The sequence below is a fragment of the Diorhabda sublineata genome, chromosome 10 (genome assembly GCF_026230105.1).
Source record: "Diorhabda sublineata isolate icDioSubl1.1 chromosome 10, icDioSubl1.1, whole genome shotgun sequence".
Classification (NCBI taxonomy): domain Eukaryota; kingdom Metazoa; phylum Arthropoda; class Insecta; order Coleoptera; family Chrysomelidae; genus Diorhabda; species Diorhabda sublineata.
Window position 1 is genome coordinate 18,635,973 of NC_079483.1, and position 21,326 is coordinate 18,657,298.

At 31.8% G+C, this 21,326-nt stretch overlaps 1 protein-coding gene across 1 annotated transcript in view; it reads left to right on the top strand.

Moving 5' to 3' along the window:
• Positions 1-21,326, top strand: part of LOC130449808 (protein jagged-1b) — a 245,081-nt gene that overhangs the window by 20,224 nt on the left and 203,531 nt on the right. Inside the window, exon 2 of the mRNA XM_056787827.1 lies at positions 7,143-7,439. Within this exon, the coding sequence (XP_056643805.1) occupies positions 7,143-7,439 (297 nt within the window). The remainder of the gene's footprint in view (positions 1-7,142; positions 7,440-21,326) is intronic.

The following is a 21,326-nucleotide window of genomic DNA, read 5'->3' on the forward strand; positions in this document are numbered from 1 at the left end:
ACCATAATTCAAAAAATATGATAATATATTATTTGATTAGGTACAGGAAGGAATTACGAAATAGATACCGCACTTTCTCACACTTCAGTCATCAACGTGACCAAAAATCTTGGATTGCACCCACCGTTTTCACCAGATTTAGCACTGTGTTACTTTTCCCGGCTTCCCAACGTTATATTTCCACTAGAGGGTGTTATTTCATACGTAAACGTCTCATTTTTGTGGAAAAAGACAATTTTGATTGCTGGAAGTATCTTGCTTGTATTGCCATCGCCAGATTTGTCATCATTCTGTTCAATTTTCTAGTACAATCGATTTTATCGAAACGATTCTCGAGAATATGTCCCGGTTGAGACCAATCACATACTTTTTATTCATTTATTCGTAATAAAATAAGGGGACACGTCATGTTGGAACCGTTTCGACGATTTGAACAATTCTACATCAACAATCGTAACTGTTTAGAAATATTTCCAGTCGTGGACAATCTATTTATCTTTTTCTACGGTTTTATCGCTTCCTAAGATACTAATTACGACATTACAAGCCACCAAACCTCTTCCAGAACTGACCTAAAGGCTCGTGTTTGTCAACAGCGCCATTCATAACTATTTCATGTATTTAAAAACAAAATCGCGCAAGAGCAACCCTGTATAAGTGCTTGATTTGTATGACGGAGACGAAGTTGTTCAGGAAATACTAAAAAAGACAGTTAGGCAAGCTGAAGATATGAGAAGGCAGAAATCCGATTGCTCGGTGTCGTGCACGAATAAAAAAGGAAAAAAAATATTAACATAAAACTAGTGTTTTACGTATTTGTTTCTTCGTACTGATTATCTTCATTCAAACTCAATATATTTCCGAACTGCTCGTTTAGAATTGGAAATTTAATTAACTATTCAGTATTGTATATATATAAACGTTTTCGTAGTGGGATTGTGGCGAAATTAAATCAAATTAAACAAAGTGTACTATCTCTAATATATTTCCGTTCTTTCGATAACTGACACCGACATTTTTCACTATAATTTACATCCATTAGTTGCAAATTAGAATTAGAAGGTCAAATAATACTTTGAACTGTAGTAAGAAGACAATTAGCCACATCAAATGAGGTAGTATGGCGAAACAAACACCAAAAAGACAAGAAATAAAGCTAGAAATATCAAAAACGAAACAATTTCGGGAGACATTACAGCGTAATCGATTAATGAATCGATTTACAGTTGATAGATTGGAACAAGCCACGATGTGGATGGATATCGAGAAAGTAACAGGCACGAGACCTGTTATATAAAAAGAAGAAGAATATTCGTTTTGAATAAATGGATCTTACAAAGTATCTCTTGAATCTAAGAAAAATTACAGTTAATTTGAAAATTCGAGGGGCTAATAGCTAAAATTACATTTTGAAATCAATAAAATCATTCACAATCTTGCTAGAATGTTGTATCATATCAAAAATACATTGTTTTTTATATGAAACACCCTATATTTTATTGCATATTTTGAAACAATTTGACTTCGCCATTGCAATAATATAGGGTTGCGAATATTTAATTAGTTATAACCAATCTGATACAAATTGAATCAAAATACTAATACATTATTTTCTAATTATTTTTTTCAAGTTAATCACCCTGTATTTGTGTAAATATCATTTCCTATACCTAAAGATATTTCGATCTTTATCTATATCTAATCATATGACAGTTAATCGTGAGAGAATTGTCAAAAATTGACATTTGACATTGACATAAAAATAGGTTAGGTTTTTCGATTTAGCGGTTTGGTACATTTTTTCGTGTTTCACTGGTGATGAATGGAATACAAACGTATTCAGACCAGTGTTGAAGCCTCTAAAAATAATTCAAAAAGACCAATTTTTCCGGTATTGTGGCTGTAATCTGTCCGTTAACGTTTTTATTATATTTTCTTTGTGTTTCTTTTCGTTAAATAAGAATTTTTCATGATCAAAATAGTATTTTTTATGGTTTTGTCTGAAATAATCTCTGAGGTTTTTCTACGACTAAATTTTCCATTTTTTTTTTAGTTGAATTAGCTGGTGGTACTGTTGTGACAGAATATTTCGATTTGCATTGTATATAATGCTAAAAAACAAATTTTCTAATTTTTTTTCGCCATTTTCTGAGAAGATTCACTATAATATATTTTTTTGCGCGATCGGAAAATAGAGATTTCAGCCAACAGAAAGCGCGAAAACTTTTTGAAAAAACTCCTATTTCAACCGTGGATTTTTCTAATTTTTAACACGAATTTTGAGATTATGTGAAAAAATAGTGGATACAAAAGTTGTAGAGCTTTTCATTACCTACAACTTTGATATTTAACTTTTTTCCATAAGACTTGTAGTTTCGCCATAAATCGAGATCATTTTTGACCCTTAAAAAACTCACTCACTAATCGTTTGACAATTAATCGTGAGAGAATTGTCAAAAATTGACATTTGACATTGACGTTGACATAAAAATAGGTTAGGTTTTTCGATTTAGCAGTTTGGTACATTTTTTCGTGTTTCACTGGTGATTAATGGAATACAAACGTATTCAGATTAGTGTTGAAGCCTCTAAAAATAATTGAAAAAAGACCAAAACAACAATGACAGTTTTATTAGACAATTTCTATCGAGGTTCTAATTTTTCCGGTATCAACATCTACAGTTAAAAACGATCTAAAAAAGTTTCATTGAATAGTTACTTTTGTGAAATCCTGTATGCTATTAATTTGTGGTGAACTAAAAGGCATTGCGTACCTTTTACCGATAAATGAATCGGTTGTTCCAGAGAGGCGTACCTCGAAAATTGAATAAATTAAATCACGTAAACTAACCATTATACTTTTAAACGTTTTTTAGAGCATGTGAATTCATTGGAGATGATTTAGCGTAAAATTGTCTACTTTTGTTAGATTTCAATACAGTTTTTTTTCAAAATCAGGTCAGTATCGAGCCTAGAAATTCCCGTTTACCGAACCCATCGACGTGATTTAACACAATTCATAATGTTAAGCTACTCTCACACTAATCGCGAAAACTAGCGAACGTTCTTGAGTCTAAGACGTCGTTCACACGTTTGCTTGCTTCAATTACGAGTTACGGACAAGCAACAAAGCGGAAATTGTGTTGAAACCATAGAGAAAATATTAAAATGAATTCATTTCCTCCAGCCGTTCGAACAAGCTTCCATATCTTGCTGTCTCTATCTTGAAGATCTTTTGAACGGCACAAACATATAAATACGTGGCGATACATTAAAATTTTTGGTCTAGAAAGTGTTGTGTCGACACAGAGACGAAACTTGGAACCTTTAGGGTGAGTTCGCGTCGCCTAAATCCGATGAGGTGGTATCTAAATGGCCGATGCGAGCGGGCGACATCTACCACTTTGCCACGAGGTAGCTTTGATCTGTCATCAGTGACAATCAAGGTTTACACATTTGACGAAGCTTTCTAAGCATATTGAGATACAATTAGACTCATTATTTGACTTTGATCTATCTTTTAGATCCGTTCAATAAGTTCCATAAACATTTTTGGTAAATCTTTGACCACCGATCAATTTTCTCAAGTCTGGGAATATAAAATAATCCGAATGGGCTAAATCTGGCTAATAGGATGTAAAAAAAATCGATGTTTTTGTTCCATTATGAGCAAACGCGGCATCCATCTTGCACACAGCTTTCTGATGTCAAAATTTTTAGTTGATATGCGGGTTTTATGGTGTAGTCACTTCGTTTGGTCGTCCACTGTGCGATGCTGGTCCTTGCAGGTCGTTTGAACTCCGCTACCCAATATTTTACTGTGGATAATGAATTAAGTAATCTAATCCACCTTTTACTATTGACGGTTGACCAAACAATTTGAAATATGTGGTCAGATCAGTTACTTCTGAGACCAATCTTGTAGATGATGAAAATTATTTGCGTATTACGCTTGTACGTATCGAATAAATGAATCGGCTAAATGCAATATTTTGGTGAGTAATTTTATCAACGCGGTTCGTTATTTTCGGCTCCGATTTTGCCTTATATTGACACATCAGATGAAAATCCGTCTCTGTTGAATCTTTAGTACTTCGTACAAAAAGTAATAGCTGAGCTATATCTAAGGAAAGATATTTTTTAGAATTAAATGATTTTGAAATTGTATCTGTTTTTGTTCGGTTTCGATTTGTGGTCGAGCTTAATGTGCGGCGGTTTTAGAAAACATTATTAAGAAAGGATTACTACTTCTATTCATTATTTCTTATGATATTTCTTTTGTTGGGAACGAAGTTTTTAAAATATAAACATTTAGACGTTTTAATAGAAAAAAAAACATTCGATTCCATCTCTTTCAATACATTTAATACAAGTAGTCACCGATTTTTTCCGACCAATTAGAAAATGACATTCCAAAATTGATTCTTTGAGATATTAATTTGAAAATTCGAGGGGCTAATAGCTAAAATTACATTTTGAAATCAAATAAAATCATTCACAATCTTACCAGAATGTTGTACCATATCAAAAATACATTGTTTTTTTTATGAAACACCCTATAATTTATTGCATATTTTGAAACAATTTGACTTCGCCATTGCAATAATATAAAATTGCGAATATTTAATTAGTTATAACCAATTTGATACAAATTGAATCAAAATACTAATACATTATTTTCTAATTATTTTTTTCAAGTTAATCACCCTGTATTTGTGTAAATATCATTTCCTATACCTAAAAATATTTCGATCTTTATCTATATCTAATCATTTGACAGTTAATTGCGAGTCAATTGTCAAAAATTGATATTTGACATTGACGTTGACATAAAAATAGGTTAGGTTTTTCGATTTAGCGGTTTGGTACATTTTTTCGTGTTTCACTGGTGATGAATGGAATACAAACGTATTCAGACCAGTGTTGAAGCCTCTAAAAATAATTCAAAAAAGACCAAAACAACAATGACAGTTTTATTAGACAATTTCTATCGAGGTTTTAATTTTTCCGGTATCAACATCTTCTACAGTTTACAGTTCAAAACGATCTAAAAAAGTTTTTGAATCTTTCATTCAATACATTTTTTTCCGACCAATTAGAAAATGACATTCGAAAATTAAATCTTTGAGATATTAATTTGAAAATTCGAGGGGCTAATAGCTAAAATTACATTTTGAAATCAAATAAAATCATTCACAATCTTACCAGAATGTTGTACCATATCAAAAATACATTGTTTTTTTTATGAAACACCCTATATATTTTATTGCATATTTTGAAACAATTTGACTTCGCCATTGCAATAATATAAAGTTGCGAATATTTAATTAGTTACAACTAATTTGATACAAATTGAATCAAAATACTAATACATTATTTTCTAATTATTTTTTTCAAGTTAATCACCCTGTATTTGTGTAAATATCATTTCCTATACCTAAAAATATTTCGATCTTTATCTATATCTAATCATTTGACAGTTAATTGCGAGTGAATTGTCAAAAATTGACATTTGACATTGACATTGACATAACAATAGGTTAGGTTTTTCGATTTAGCGGTTCGGTACATTTTTTCGTGTTTCACTGGTGATGAATGGAATACAAACGTATTCAGACCAGTGTTGAAGCCTCTAAAAATAATTCAAAAAAGACCAAAACAACAATGACAGTTTTATTAGACAATTTCTATCGAGGTTTTAATTTTTCCGGTATCAACATCTTCTACAGTTTACAGTTCAAAACGATCTAAAAAAGTTTTTGAATCTTTCATTCAATACATTTTTTTCCGACCAATTAGAAAATGACATTCGAAAATTAAATCTTTGAGATATTAATTTGAAAATTCGAGGGGCTAATAGCTAAAATTACATTTTGAAATCAAATAAAATCATTCACAATCTTACCAGAATGTTGTACCATATCAAAAATACATTGTTTTTTTTATGAAACACCCTATAATTTATTGCATATTTTGAAACAATTTGACTTCGCCATTGCAATAATATAAAATTGCGAATATTTAATTAGTTATAACCAATTTGATACAAATTGAATCAAAATACTAATACATTATTTTCTAATTATTTTTTTCAAGTTAATCACCCTGTATTTGTGTAAATATCATTTCCTATACCTAAAAATATTTCGATCTTTATCTATATCTAATCATTTGACAGTTAATTGCGAGTCAATTGTCAAAAATTGATATTTGACATTGACGTTGACATAAAAATAGGTTAGGTTTTTCGATTTAGCGGTTTGGTACATTTTTTCGTGTTTCACTGGTGATGAATGGAATACAAACGTATTCAGACCAGTGTTGAAGCCTCTAAAAATAATTCAAAAAGACCAAAAGACCAATTTTTCCGGTATTGTGGCTGTAATCTGTCCGTTAACGTTTTTATTATATTTTCTTTGTGTTTCTTTTTGTTAAATAAAAATTTTTCTTGATCAAAATAGTATTTTTTCATGGTTTTGTCTGAAATAATGTCTGAGGTTTTTCTACGACTAAATTTTCCATTTTTTTTTTAGTTGAATTAGCTGCTGGTACTGTTGTGACAGAATATTTCGATTTGCATTGTATATAATGTTAAAAAACAAATTTTCTAATTTTTTTTCGCCATTTTCTGAGAAGATTCACTATAATATATTTTTTTGCGCGATCGGAAAATAGAGATTTCAGCCAACAGAAACCACGCAAACTTTTTGAAAAAACTCATATTTCAACCGTGGATTTTTCGAATTTTTAACACGAATTTTGAGGTTATGTGAAAAAATTGTGAATACAAAAGTTGTAGAGCTTTTCATTACCTACAACTTTGCTATTTAACTTTTTTCCACAAGACTTGTAGTTTCGCCATAAATCGAGATCATTTTTGACCCTTAAAAAACTCACTCCCGAGCTCAAGACGCCAGTAATTCATTTTTACCACATTTCTTTGCGTTTCCAATGGGTTTCATACTACTGTTATTTTTCTTTGGTATCAAAAATTATCGACCATGGTGTAACTACTACCAAAATCATTTGAGGAATCCGCCTCCAAAAAAGCAAAAACCTTTCAGCTGATTAGGCAAAGTAAAAAGTGAAAAACTCGATTTCAATCTATTGTAGACGGATTTTTGACGGTTTTCCTTGTTTCAGCGAACGCATGCTTCCGGAATATTCGAACTCCAAGTTCTGGAAATGTCTAACCCGCGTAGCGAACTTTCGAACGGAGAATGTTGCGGTGGCGGTACCCGGTCGCCCGTCACCAATCGTTGTTCGGTTCCTTGTCAGACGTTTTTCAGACTTTGCTTAAAAGAATACCAGAGTAACGTGACCAGCAACGGATTGTGTTCCTTCGGGAACACCTCCAGCCACGTCATCGGGAAGGATTCGTTCACGTTAACAGATCCGGATAGGGGAAAGCTGGTGTTGCCTTTTACATTCCGTTGGACGGTAAGTGGATCTAAATCTATATTAAATCGTCTTAATTTTTAGTCCAAAAAGTAAAGAAATTATATAAATATGGAAATTATTGATTGTAATTGTTTTTTTTTAATTTAAATCCTTCTAATTGAAAGTTATTTTGGTTTATGTCATTATCTGATGAACAAAAGTTTGTTCCTCAGCTAGCTACGGACTTCAGTACGTCCAATGTAGTGATTTTGGCGTCAAATTTGACCAACGCAAAATTTCACACTTGGAAATTCCTATCCCAAACAATAACAACATCTTTTGAGGATTCAAACGCTTTTTTTTCGTTTCGATGTATAAAAGGGTGTGTCTTTCGTTTGGATATTTATCTTGGACTTCTGTAGGTTGTACTGCTCGGGAAAGACGCTCCCTTAGCACCCAAATAAGGTTGACATGCCAAATTCGATTTGTCCAGTGCGATTCCCCATATTTCTCTATAATATCAGACAATATTTTGGCGACTTAGACCAGGAGATCTCAAGGTTGACAACGGCTGGAACTGAAGTAGTTGTTGAGGACCGTCCTTCGGTATGGGTTGAACCCAAGCAAGAAATCTCTTCAAATACGATTGATGGTATCCCGAAATATTATTTCTGGCCAATAAATTAACTCCAGGCAGGTTGGGTGGTAGTTTTCCCCGCGAATTTTAAGTAAACATGTGACCCAACGAAACTACTTTCTTCTTCAGTCGTTAGTAGAATTTTGGCTTACGGACCAGAGATACCTCGTACGTCCAATGTAGTGATTTCGGCGTCAAATTTGACCAACGCAAAATTTCACACTTGGAAATTCCTATCCCAAACAATAACAACATCTTTTGAGGATTCAAACGCTTTTTTTTCGTTTCGATGTAGAAAAGGGTGTGTCTTTCGTTTGGGGATGCCTGTGGATATTTATCTTGGACTTCTGTAGGTGGTACTGCTCGGGAAAGACGCGCCCTTAGCACCCAAAGAAAGTTGACATGGCAAACCTTGTCAACACTCTTCGATTTGTCCAGTGCGATTGCCCTAGACTCTACTAAAGTAGTTGTTGAGGACCGTCCTTCGGTATGGGTTGAACCCAAGCAAGAAATCTCTTCAAATACGATTGATGGTATCCCGAAATATTATTTCTGGCCAATAAATTAACTCCAGGCCTCTTCTTCAGTCGTTGGTGGAATTTTGGCTCGCGGACCAGAGATACCTCGATCCATTTTTTCTTCTCCTTCCATTTTTACCAATATCCTCTCATCCTGGTGTCCGCCGATCTTCGGTTATGGTCTTACAGAACCGATCGTTGTTGCCGTAGTTTCCAAAGTTGCTTTTCCACTTGGAGATTCATTTCGGAAAGACCTGGAGGTTGGTACATTGTTTGAAACGGCTCCTACGCCTCTGTTGAACAACTAAGAAATTAACAATTAGTATGCTCGTCGTCGATTCCGGCTTGGTTCGTATTCAACATTTATCGAATGTTAAAATCCTAACAATTCCGTGAAACTATAACACCTCGATCGTTTATGTCACCACAATGGGATCTTTTTTATTATTATTATCACTATTATTTATTCCAACGGGTATTACGTCCGTACGTATTAGCGAACATTTAGCAACCACGCAAATGCATTTATGCATGCTTCATTATTTTGACCGTGACGTTAATTGCATTATTTATGAATACGGTTTCCGCAGCTCATTGACCAAAAACAACGATCGGTTAGTTTCCTTTCTAAAGTATCCAAACGCTTTACGATATTTAACAAGTTTTAGGACCTCGGGATCGTGAGAAAATTACCAGGGGCGCTCGAAAAGTTGTCATCAACTATAAAGTACAAATTTTGTACCAAAAACCTCATATAATATTGTAAATATGTGAACCATTTGAGAAAGTGAGGTTGGAATCCTCCGTTTTATGATAAAATGAAGTTTAAGCTACCACCAGTAGTACCAGTAATCGCCGTCTAACCGACGGTATAATTCACGGATTTGTACCAGTTCGATTTTTGGCACCTACGGCAAGAAAAATGAAGCCGGCAAACCTTTCATTACGAATAAATCAAATTTTACAAAACTATAATCATTATCAATGATAACGGAAACGTTATAAAATACCAAACAACTTTTATAGACATTCTAATCATATATTTTCGAGTTGTTTATTCGCGGACAAGCTTCAATATTGAGTACATGATTTTACAGTTATAATTTATTCTAAATCGTTCGACTTGTATCGATATTACTCAACAAATCTAGTGATTAACTCTCTAAAGTTTGTTAGACGCTCTATTAGAGACGTAGTTATTTCTAAATTAATATACAGGGTTCGTTGGAAGTATGTAAAAGTGTAGATATGTTGAAACAAAGTTTTAAAAGCTGTAGGAGTATGTTTAGCTTTGCATAAGTTACTTAAAAAATATAAATAATGACCTCGTTTTGGATTTCACTCAAATATGGCTCTATAATTTCACATACAAGTCCAATCGAGTAGAGTACACGTGATTAATCAACTCCAAACCCGTAGAAAGACGCAAACGGTGGCTTTGAAGGATTTGTCCATGCTAACACATCCACTGTATTATCCAGATCTTACCCTGGGCGACTTTTTTTTGTCTCCGGACCTTGGAGATAATGCATTAAGTCATAAATCATTCGAAACGTTGGTTGAATTACATGAATTGGTCTTCAAATCGCTAACACGTCCACTGTATTATCCAGATCTTACCCTGGGCGACTTTTTTTGGTCTCCGGACCTTGGAGATAATGCATTAAGTCATAAATCATTCGAAACGTTGGTTGAATTACATGAATTGGTCTTCAAATCGCTAACACGTCCACTGTATTATCCAGATCTTACCCTGAGCGACTTTTTTTTATCTCCGGACCTTCGAGATAATGCATCAAGTCATAAATCATCGGAAACGTTGGTGGAATTACATGAATTGGTCTTCAAATCGCTAATACATCCACTGTATTATCCAGATCTTACCCTGGGCTACTTTTTTTGTCTCCGGACCTTCAAAATAATGCATCAAGTCATAAATCATCGGAAACGTTGGTGGAATTACATGAATTGGTCTTCAAATCGCTAACACGTCCACTGTATTATCCAGATCTTACCCAGGGCGACTTTTTTTTGTCTCCGGACCTTCAAGATAATGCATCAAGTCATAAATCATCGGAAACGTTGATTAAATTACATGAATTGGTCTTCAAATCGCTAACACGTCCACTGTATTATCCAGATCTTACCCAGGGCGACTTTTTTTTGTCTCCGGACCTTCAAGATAATGCATCAAGTCATAAATCATCGGAAACGTTGATTAAATTACATGAATTGGTCTTCAAATCGCTAACACGTCCACTGTATTATCCAGATCTTACCCCGGGCGACTTTTTTTTGTCTCCGGACCTTCAAAATAATGCATCAAGTCATAAATCATTCGAAACGTTGGTGGAATTACATGAATTGGTCTTCAAATCGCTAATACATCCACTGTATTATCCAGATCTTACCCTGGGCTACTTTTTTTGTCTCCGGACCTTCAAAATAATGCATCAAGTCATAAATCATCGGAAACGTTGGTAGAATTACATGAATTGGTCTTCAAATCGCTAACACGTCCACTGTATTATCCAGATCTTACCCCGGGCGACTTTTTTTTGTCTCCGGACCTTCAAGATAATGCATCAAGTCATAAATCATCGGAAACGTTGGTGGAATTACATGAATTGGTCTTCAAATCGCTAACACGTCCACTGTATTATCCAGATCTTACCCCGGGCGACTTTTTTTTGTCTCCGGACCTTCAAGATAATGCATCAAGTCATAAATCATCGGAAACGTTGGTGGAATTACATGAATTGGTCTTCAAATCGCTAATACATCCACTGTATTATCCAGATCTTACCCTGGGCTACTTTTTTTGTCTCCGGACCTTCAAAATAATGCATCAAGTCATAAATCATCGGAAACGTTGGTAGAATTACATGAATTGGTCTTCAAATCGCTAACACGTCCACTGTATTATCCAGATCTTACCCCGGGCGACTTTTTTTTGTCTCCGGACCTTCAAGATAATGCATCAAGTCATAAATCATCGGAAACGTTGATTAAATTACATGAATTGGTCTTCAAATCGCTAACAGATCCACTGTGTTATCCAGATCTTACCCAGGGCGACTTTTTTTTGTCTCCGGACCTTCGAGATTATGCATCAAGTCATAAATCATCGGAAACGTTGATGGAATTACATGAATTGGTCTTCAAATCGCTAACAGATCCACTGTATTATCCAGATCTTACCCAGGGCGACTTTTTTTTGTCTCCGGACCTTCAAGATAATGCATCAAGTCATAAATCATCGGAAACGTTGATTAAATTACATGAATTGGTCTTCAAATCGCTAACACGTCCACTGTATTATCCAGATCTTACCCCGGGCGACTTTTTTTTGTCTCCGGACCTTCAAGATTATGCATCAAGTCATAAATCATCGGAAACGTTGGTGGAATTACATGAATTGGTCTTCAAATCGCTAACACGTCCACTGTATTATCCAGATCTTACCCCGGGCGACTTTTTTTTGTCTCCGGACCTTCAAGATTATGCATCAAGTCATAAATCATCGGAAACGTTGGTGGAATTACATGAATTGGTCTTCAAATCGCTAATACATCCACTGTATTATCCAGATCTTACCCAAGGCGACTTTTTTTTGTCTCCGGACCTTCAAAATAATGCATCAAGTCATAAATCATTCGAAACGTTGGTGGAATTACATGAATTGGTCTTCAAATCGCTAATACATCCACTGTATTATCCAGATCTTACCCTGGGCTACTTTTTTTTGTCTCCGGACCTTCAAGATTATGCATCAAGTCATAAATCATCGGAAACGTTGGTGGAATTACATGAATTGGTCTTCAAATCGCTAATACATCCACTGTATTATCCAGATCTTACCCTGGGCGACTTTTTTTGTCTCCGGACCTTCAAAATAATGCATCAAGTCATAAATCATAGGAAACGTTGGTGGAATTACATGAATTGGTCTTCAAATCGCTAACACATCCACTGTATTATCCAGATCTTACCCTGGGCGACTTTTTTTTGTCTCCGGACCTTCGAGATAATGCATCAAGTCATAAATCATCGGAAACGTTGATGGAATTACATGAATTGGTCTTCAAATCGCTAACAGATCCACTGTGTTATCCAGATCTTACCCAGGGCGACTTTTTTTTGTCTCCGGACCTTCGAGATTATGCATCAAGTCATAAATCATCGGAAACGTTGATGGAATTACATGAATTGGTTTTCAAATCGCTAACAGATCCACTGTATTATCCAGATCTTACCCCGGGCGACTTTTTTTTGTCTCCGGACCTTCAAGATTATGCATCAAGTCATAAATCATCGGAAACGTTGATTAAATTACATGAATTGGTCTTCAAATCGCTAACAGATCCACTGTATTATCCAGATCTTACCCTGGGCGACTTTTTTTTGTCTCCGGACCTTCAAAATAATGCATCAAGTCATAAATCATCGGAAACGTTGGTGGAATTACATGAATTGGTCTTCAAATCGCTAACACATCCACTGTATTATCCAGATCTTACCCTGGGCGACTTTTTTTTGTCTCCGGACCTTCGAGATAATGCATCAAGTCATAAATCATCGGAAACGTTGTTGGAATTACATGAATTGGTCTTCAAATCGCTAACAGATCCACTGTGTTATCCAGATCTTACCCAGGGCGACTTTTTTTTGTCTCCGGACCTTCGAGATTATGCATCAAGTCATAAATCATCGGAAACGTTGATGGAATTTCATGAATTGGTCTTCAAATCGCTAACAGATCCACTGTATTATCCAGATCTTACCCAGGGCGACTTTTTTTTGTCTCCGGACCTTCAAGATAATGCATCAAGTCATAAATCATCGGAAACGTTGATTAAATTACATGAATTGGTCTTCAAATCGCTAACACGTCCACTGTATTATCCAGATCTTACCCCGGGCGACTTTTTTTTGTCTCCGGACCTTCAAGATAATGCATCAAGTCATAAATCATCGGAAACGTTGGTGGAATTACATGAATTGGTCTTCAAATCGCTAACACGTCCACTGTATTATCCAGATCTTACCCTGGGCGACTTTTTTTTGTCTCCGGACCTTCGAGATAACGCATCAAGTCATAAATCATCGGAAACGTTGATGGAATTACATGAATTGGTCTTCAAATCGCTAACACATCCACTGTATTATCCAGATCTTACCCTGGGCGACTTTTTTTGGTCTCCGGACCTTGGAGATAATGCATTAAGTCATAAATCATTCGAAACGTTGGTTGAATTACATGAATTGGTCTTCAAATCGCTAACACGTCCACTGTATTATCCAGATCTTACCCTGGGCGACTTTTTTTTGTCTCCGGACCTTCGAGATAACGCATCAAGTCATAAATCATCGGAAACGTTGGTGGAATTACATGAATTGGTCTTCAAATCGCTAACACGTCCACTGTATTATCCAGATCTTACCCTGGGCGACTTTTTTTTGTCTCCGGACCTTGGAGATAATGCATTAAGTCATAAATCATTCGAAACGTTGGTTGAATTACATGAATTGGTCTTCAAATCGCTAACACGTCCACTGTATTATCCAGATCTTACCCTGAGCGACTTTTTTTTTATCTCCGGACCTTCGAGATAATGCATCAAGTCATAAATCATCGGAAACGTTGGTGGAATTACATGAATTGGTCTTCAAATCGCTAACACGTCCACTGTATTATCCAGATCTGACCCAAGGCGACTTTTTCCTGTTCTCTGATCTTAAGAGGTTGTTCGATGGATAGAAATGTATCGAAAAATTGTATAATTTTGTATAAAAAGATCGAAAACTGTCAATTATTTATAAAAAATTGTACGATTTTGGATTAACCGATGTATGAACGGACTATAACTTAAATAATTTACGGAATAGGCATTTGAGATCACGACAAAAAGGGCTGTACTATAATATAAAGCATTTTTATTTATTTATATTGTTACTAAGTTAATTAATACCGTAAGTTTCCCGTTTAATTAAAATTTCTATTCTAACCTTAAACATGTAAGTGAAAAAATTTTTCTGCGCTAGCAATATCCCAATATGGACATTAATAATTAATTCTTCGTGATTTTATTCTCAATATAAGTTTATGAATAGGAAGATATGAAGATAACTGTATAATGTGAGTAAAAAAAAACAATAAAAACTTTTATTACACAAAACAATCGCATCCGTTTATTTTTAAAACAACTTCGCGCCATCTTTTAATGATACTATCAAGGTTTTAACCAAATATGGAACGGTTTGTGGATGAGAATGGGAAAAGAACAATTAATACAGCAGATATATTGAGGACGAACTTAGAAAACAAAAAAAAAAACAAGGAAAGAAAAACTCTATTTATATACTTTTAGTAGGCTTTGTAATGAATGACACTTATTTAACTGTCATTTGTCAATTGTCGATACTCAATTTAATAACGAAGATTATGTAAATTTGCTGTAAATACATAGTGGATGTGACACACCCTGTATAAAATGAAAAATTTTTCAACAAAGATTCAAATACGTGAGATTTCGCTTAAAAGCAATTGAATAAAAATCATTTTTATATATTTAATGGTGTTTTCGTAAAAAAATAATTTGTAAGTGTTAAATTTTTTATAAACAAATTAATAACTCAAAAAGTATACATTTTTCGAAAAAAGTTTTTAGACAAAAGTGTACTAAAATTTTACGTAGATTTCAAAAATGTATTAATATACAGGGTGTTCTATTGAAAATAACAAAGTTATAGTCGACTTCCGGTAGAACCGGAAGTCGGACATCATTGAAAATATTTTAGTTAAAAAGATCGTCGCCGAAAATCCAAATGTAGAAATTTTCATGATTTTACTACAAGTATTTTGCCATATATAGAGATAGTTTTAACTCGTCGTGGGACATCCTGTATAGTAAATTTAAGTAATTATCGATCTTTGTTTATTGTGATCGTAATTCTCGCCCATAAGACTAGAGTCGATAGAAGAAAATAGTTAAATGGTTATAGAAAAATCTCGAAAAAATATCGACGCGGAATTAACACAGAAATATACAAGTAGGCACAAATTACAAAGACACTCATTATATATAAGTAACCTAGGTCCAATTGTACGTAAACAGAATGCGTAAAAGTAAATAAATTATTAGTTAAAACAGTCAACCAAATTACCGGATCTCAATCCCACTTTCGGGATTGTCTAAATTGATTTGATAAGTTACGAGTCTGATATTTAGGATCAATTATCACATTAGATCATTGATAGCCGAATAAGAATCAGCTTTAGATTATGAAAAATCACGATGACAGATTAATATTTTAATTATTCGACGATATTATTATATATTATGTATTTCCCAATACAAATAAATATATAGAATTACTGATGTTTCGTATTAATTTTGAGGTACAACTAATGAATTTGGCAACGTCGCAAGTTCTCTCGAATGCAAGTCCGATGTCTCGAGTTAAAGCACAGACGAGCATACGCAATTAGGTGCACCGTTTTCCCACGGTGACTGATTCAAGTGAATGTCATATAGTCAGGCAGGCATACGCGGACACATAAGTAAACACCTGCTTCGTTGTGCTGGTTTTTTAAGAGGTGTCACCGTTTCGGCGATTCTTATTATTTGTTAATTTTAATCCATTATTACTAGAAATATTATGTTAGGTTGTTCGGATGGTACCTACAACGGGATTTTTATACATAATAAGAAATATTTGGCGTAAAGACGGTTTTGAATTCGTATCGGCGTTTCGATTAAACCGATAAGTTAGGTTAGGTTAGTTAACAAACTTTTAATTTTGGTAATTTTATACTTTCGCGGTCCCCTCGTTTATTTGGCTCTAGAAAATCGAAAAATCATCCGATTTCGATGATTTTTTTCAAAATTTTTATTTTTTGTGTTAATCTACACAAAACAACGAACATTTTGGGAACAGAACAATTGAAAAATGTTTTTTTATTAATTTTTTATCTCACTTAAAGATTTCTGACTTTAAATTTTATCATAAACGCTCTAAAAAATCGAAAAATCATCCGATTTCGATGAATTTTTTCAAAATTTTTATTTTTTGTGTTAATCTACACAAGAAAACGAACATTTTGAAAACAGAAAAATTGAAAAATGTTTGTTAATTCATTTTTTATCTCACTTAAAGATTTATGACTTTAAATTTTATCATAAACGTTCTAGAAAATCGAAAAATCATCCGATTTCGATGATTTTTTTCAAAATTTTTATTTTTTTTGTTAATCTACACAAAAAACGAACATTTTGGAAAAAGAACAATTGAAAAATGTTTTTTTATTCATTTTTTATCTCACTTAAAGATTTCTGACTTTAAATTTTATCATAAACGCTCTAAAAAATCGAAAAATCGTCTGATTTCGATGATTTTTTTCAAAATTTTTATTTTTTGTGTTAATCTACACAAAACAACGAACATTTTGGGAACAGAACAATTGAAAAATGTTTTTTTATTCATTTTTTATCTCACTTAAAGATTTCTGACTTTAAATTTTATCATAAACGTTCTAGAAAATCGAAAAATCATCCGATTTCGATGATTTTTTTCAAAATTTTTATTTTTTTTGTTAATCTACACAAAAAACGAACATTTTGGAAAAAGAACAATTGAAAAATGTTTTTTTATTCATTTTTTATCTCACTTAAAGATTTCTGACTTTAAATTTTATCATAAACGCTCTAAAAAATCGAAAAATCGTCTGATTTCGATGATTTTTTTCAAAATTTTTATTTTTTGTGTTAATCTACACAAAACAACGAACATTTTGGGAACAGAACAATTGAAAAATGTTTTTTTATTCATTTTTTATCTCACTTAAAGATTTCTGACTTTAAATTTTATCATAAACGCTCTAAAAAATCGAAAAATCGTCTGATTTCGATGATTTTTTTCAAAATTTTTATTTTTTGTGTTAATCTACACAAAACAACGAACATTTTGGGAACAGAACAATTGAAAAATGTTTTTTTATTCATTTTTTATCTCACGTAAAGATTTCTGACTTTAAATTTTATCATAAACGCTCTAAAAAATCGAAAAATCGTCTGATTTCGATGATTTTTTTCAAAATTTTTATTTTTTGTGTTAATCTACACAAAACAACGAACATTTTGGGAACAGAAAAATTGAAAAATGTTTTTTTATTCATTTTTTATCTCACGTAAAGATTTCTGACTTTAAATTTTATCATAAACGCTCTAAAAAATCGAAAAATCATCCGATTTCGATGAATTTTTTCAAAATTTTTATTTTTTGTGTTAATCTACACAAGAAAACGAACATTTTGAAAACAGAAAAATTGAAAAATATTTGTTAATTCATTTTTTATCTCACTTAAAGATTTATGACTTTAAATTTTATCATAAACGTTCTAGAAAATCGAAAAATCATCCGATTTCGATGATTTTTTTCAAAATTTTTATTTTTTTTGTTAATCTACACAAAAAACGAACATTTTGGAAAAAGAACAATTGAAAAATGTTTTTTTATTCATTTTTTATCTCACTTAAAGATTTCTGACTTTAAATTTTATCATAAACGCTCTAAAAAATCGAAAAATCGTCTGATTTCGATGATTTTTTTCAAAATTTTTATTTTTTGTGTTAATCTACACAAAACAACGAACATTTTGGGAACAGAACAATTGAAAAATGTTTTTTTATTCATTTTTTATCTCACTTAAAGATTTCTGACTTTAAATTTTATCATAAACGCTCTAAAAAATCGAAAAATCGTCTGATTTCGATGATTTTTTTCAAAATTTTTATTTTTTGTGTTAATCTACACAAAACAACGAACATTTTGGGAACAGAACAATTGAAAAATGTTTTTTTATTCATTTTTTATCTCACGTAAAGATTTCTGACTTTAAATTTTATCATAAACGCTCTAAAAAATCGAAAAATCGTCTGATTTCGATGATTTTTTTTAAATCTTCGTTTTTGCGGCGGATTTAGTAAAAAAATTATGGGAATAAAAAAAATTGAAAATTTATATTGGTTTCAGTGCTTCAAATATTCATGAAAATGCACTAATTCACGTATGATCGTTGATAACTTTTTTCCAAATAATCAAATGAAGTTGTTATATTTTTTATTAAAATCTACACAGAAAAACGAACAAATTGAAAGAAAAATTCATACAAAAATCTTATTTAACCATGTTTTTACAATTAAAAATAATAACAACTTCTCTTAAAATTGACATTTTCTCACATATAATAGTTTGTACCTTTTTTATTAAATAATCATTAAATTTATATGAACAAAAACATTCTTGAAATCACTTATTATAAGTTAACTTTGAAAAACTGAAAAAATCATCGAAATCAGATGATTTTTCGATTTTCCAGAGCGTTTGTGATAAAATTTAAAGTCAGAAATGTTTAAGTGAGATAAAAAATGAATGAAAAAACATTTTTCAATTTTTCTGTTTTCAAAATGTTCGTTTTTTTGTGTAGATTAACACAAAAAATAAAAATTTTGGAAAAAATCATCGAAATCAGACGATTTTTCGATTTTTTAGAGCGTTTATGATAAAATTTAAAGTCAGAAATCTTTAAGTGAGATAAAAAATGAATTAACAAACATTTTTCAATTTTTCTGTTTCCAAAATGTTCGTTTTTTTGTGTAGATTAACACAAAAAATAAAAATTTTGGAAAAAATCATCGAAATCAGACGATTTTTCGATTTTTTAGAGCGTTTATGATAAAATTTAAAGTCAGAAATCTTTAAGTGAGATAAAAAATGAATTAACAAACATTTTTCAATTTTTCTGTTTTCAAAATGTTCGTTTTTTTGTGTAGATTAACACAAAAAATAAAAATTTTGGAAAAAATCATCGAAATCAGACGATTTTTCGATTTTTTAGAGCGTTTATGATAAAATTTAAAGTCAGAAATCTTTAAGTGAGATAAAAAATGAATAAAAAAACATTTTTCCTTTGTTCTGTTCCCAAAATGTTCGTTTTTTGTGTAGATTAACACAAAAAATAAAAATTTTGAAAAAAATCATCGAAATCAGACGATTTTTCGATTTTTTAGAGCGTTTATGATAAAATTTAAAGTCAGAAATCTTTAAGTGAGATAAAAAATGAATTAACAAACATTTTTCAATTTTTCTGTTTCCAAAATGTTCGTTTTTTTTTGTGAAAATTAACACAAAAAATAAAAATTTTGAAAAAATTCGTCAAAATCGGATGATTTTTCGATTTTCCAGAGCGTTTGTGATAAAATTTGAAGTCAGAAATGTTTAAGTGAGATAAAAAATGAATGAAAAAACATTTTTCAATTTTTCTGTTTTCAAAATGTTCGTTTTTTTTGTGTAGATTAACACAAAAAATAAAAATTTTGAAAAAAATCATCGAAATCAGACGATTTTTCGATTTTTTAGAGCGTTTATGATAAAATTTAAAGTCAGAAATCTTTAAGTGAGATAAAAAATGAATTAACAAACATTTTTCAATTTTTCTGTTTCCAAAATGTTCGTTTTTTTTTTGTGAAAATTAACACAAAAAATAAAAATTTTGAAAAAATTCGTCAAAATCGGATGATTTTTCGATTTTCTAGAGCGTTTATGATAAAATTTAAAGTCAGAAATCTTTAAGTGAGATAAAAAATGAATAAAAAAACATTTTTCAATTTTTCTGTTTTCAAAATGTTCGTTTTCTTGTGTAGATTAACACAAAAAATAAAAATTTTGAAAAAAATCATCGAAATCAGACGATTTTTCGATTTTTTAGAGCGTTTATGATAAAATTTAAAGTCAGAAATCTTTAAGTGAGATGAAAAATGAATAAAAAAACATTTTTCAATTTTTCTGTTCCCAAAATGTTCGTTTTTTGTGTAGATTAACACAAAAAATAAAAATTTTGAAAAAAATCATGGAAATCAGACGATTTTTCGATTTTTTAGAGCGTTTATGATAAAATTTAAAGTCAGAAATCTTTAAGTGAGATAAAAAATGAATAAAAAAACATTTTTCAATTTTTCTGTTTTCAAAATGTTCGTTTTCTTGTGTAGATTAACACAAAAAATAAAAATTTTGAAAAAATTCATCGAAATCGGATGATTTTTCGATTTTTTAGAGCGTTTATGATAAAATTTAAAGTCATAAATCTTTAAGTGAGATAAAAAATGAATTAACAAACATTTTTCAATTTTTCTGTTTCCAAAATGTTCGTTTTTTTTTGTGAAAATTAACACAAAAAATAAAAATTTTGAAAAAATTCGTCAAAATCGGATGATTTTTCGATTTTCTAGAGCGTTTATGATAAAATTTAAAGTCAGAAATCTTTAAGTGAGATAAAAAATGAATAAAAAAACATTTTTCAATTTTTCTGTTTTCAAAATGTTCGTTTTTTTGTGAAAATTAACACAAAAAATAAAAATTTTGAAAAAATTCATCGAAATCGGATGATTTTTCGATTTTCTGGAGCGATAATATACGAGGGTGGCTACTTAAGTTTTGAGATAGACAAATAAGTTCAAAATGATTCGTCTTTTGCGATCTTTTTTTTTGGCACATTATGGGTCTATAATTCAAAATTGACGACAACAACGAAGCACCACCACGATTGAATTTGGAAAACCAACGAAACACGAGGGGGCCTCATCACCAAAAGTCGAAGCGATTTAATCGGCAAACTGCAATTGATCTAATCCACGTCTAAATTCATCACACGAAAATTTAATACCATTTTTAGACCAAGATGAATGTTTCAAATATCTGCAAACATCACTTGTTCACCATTAAAAATGTCAA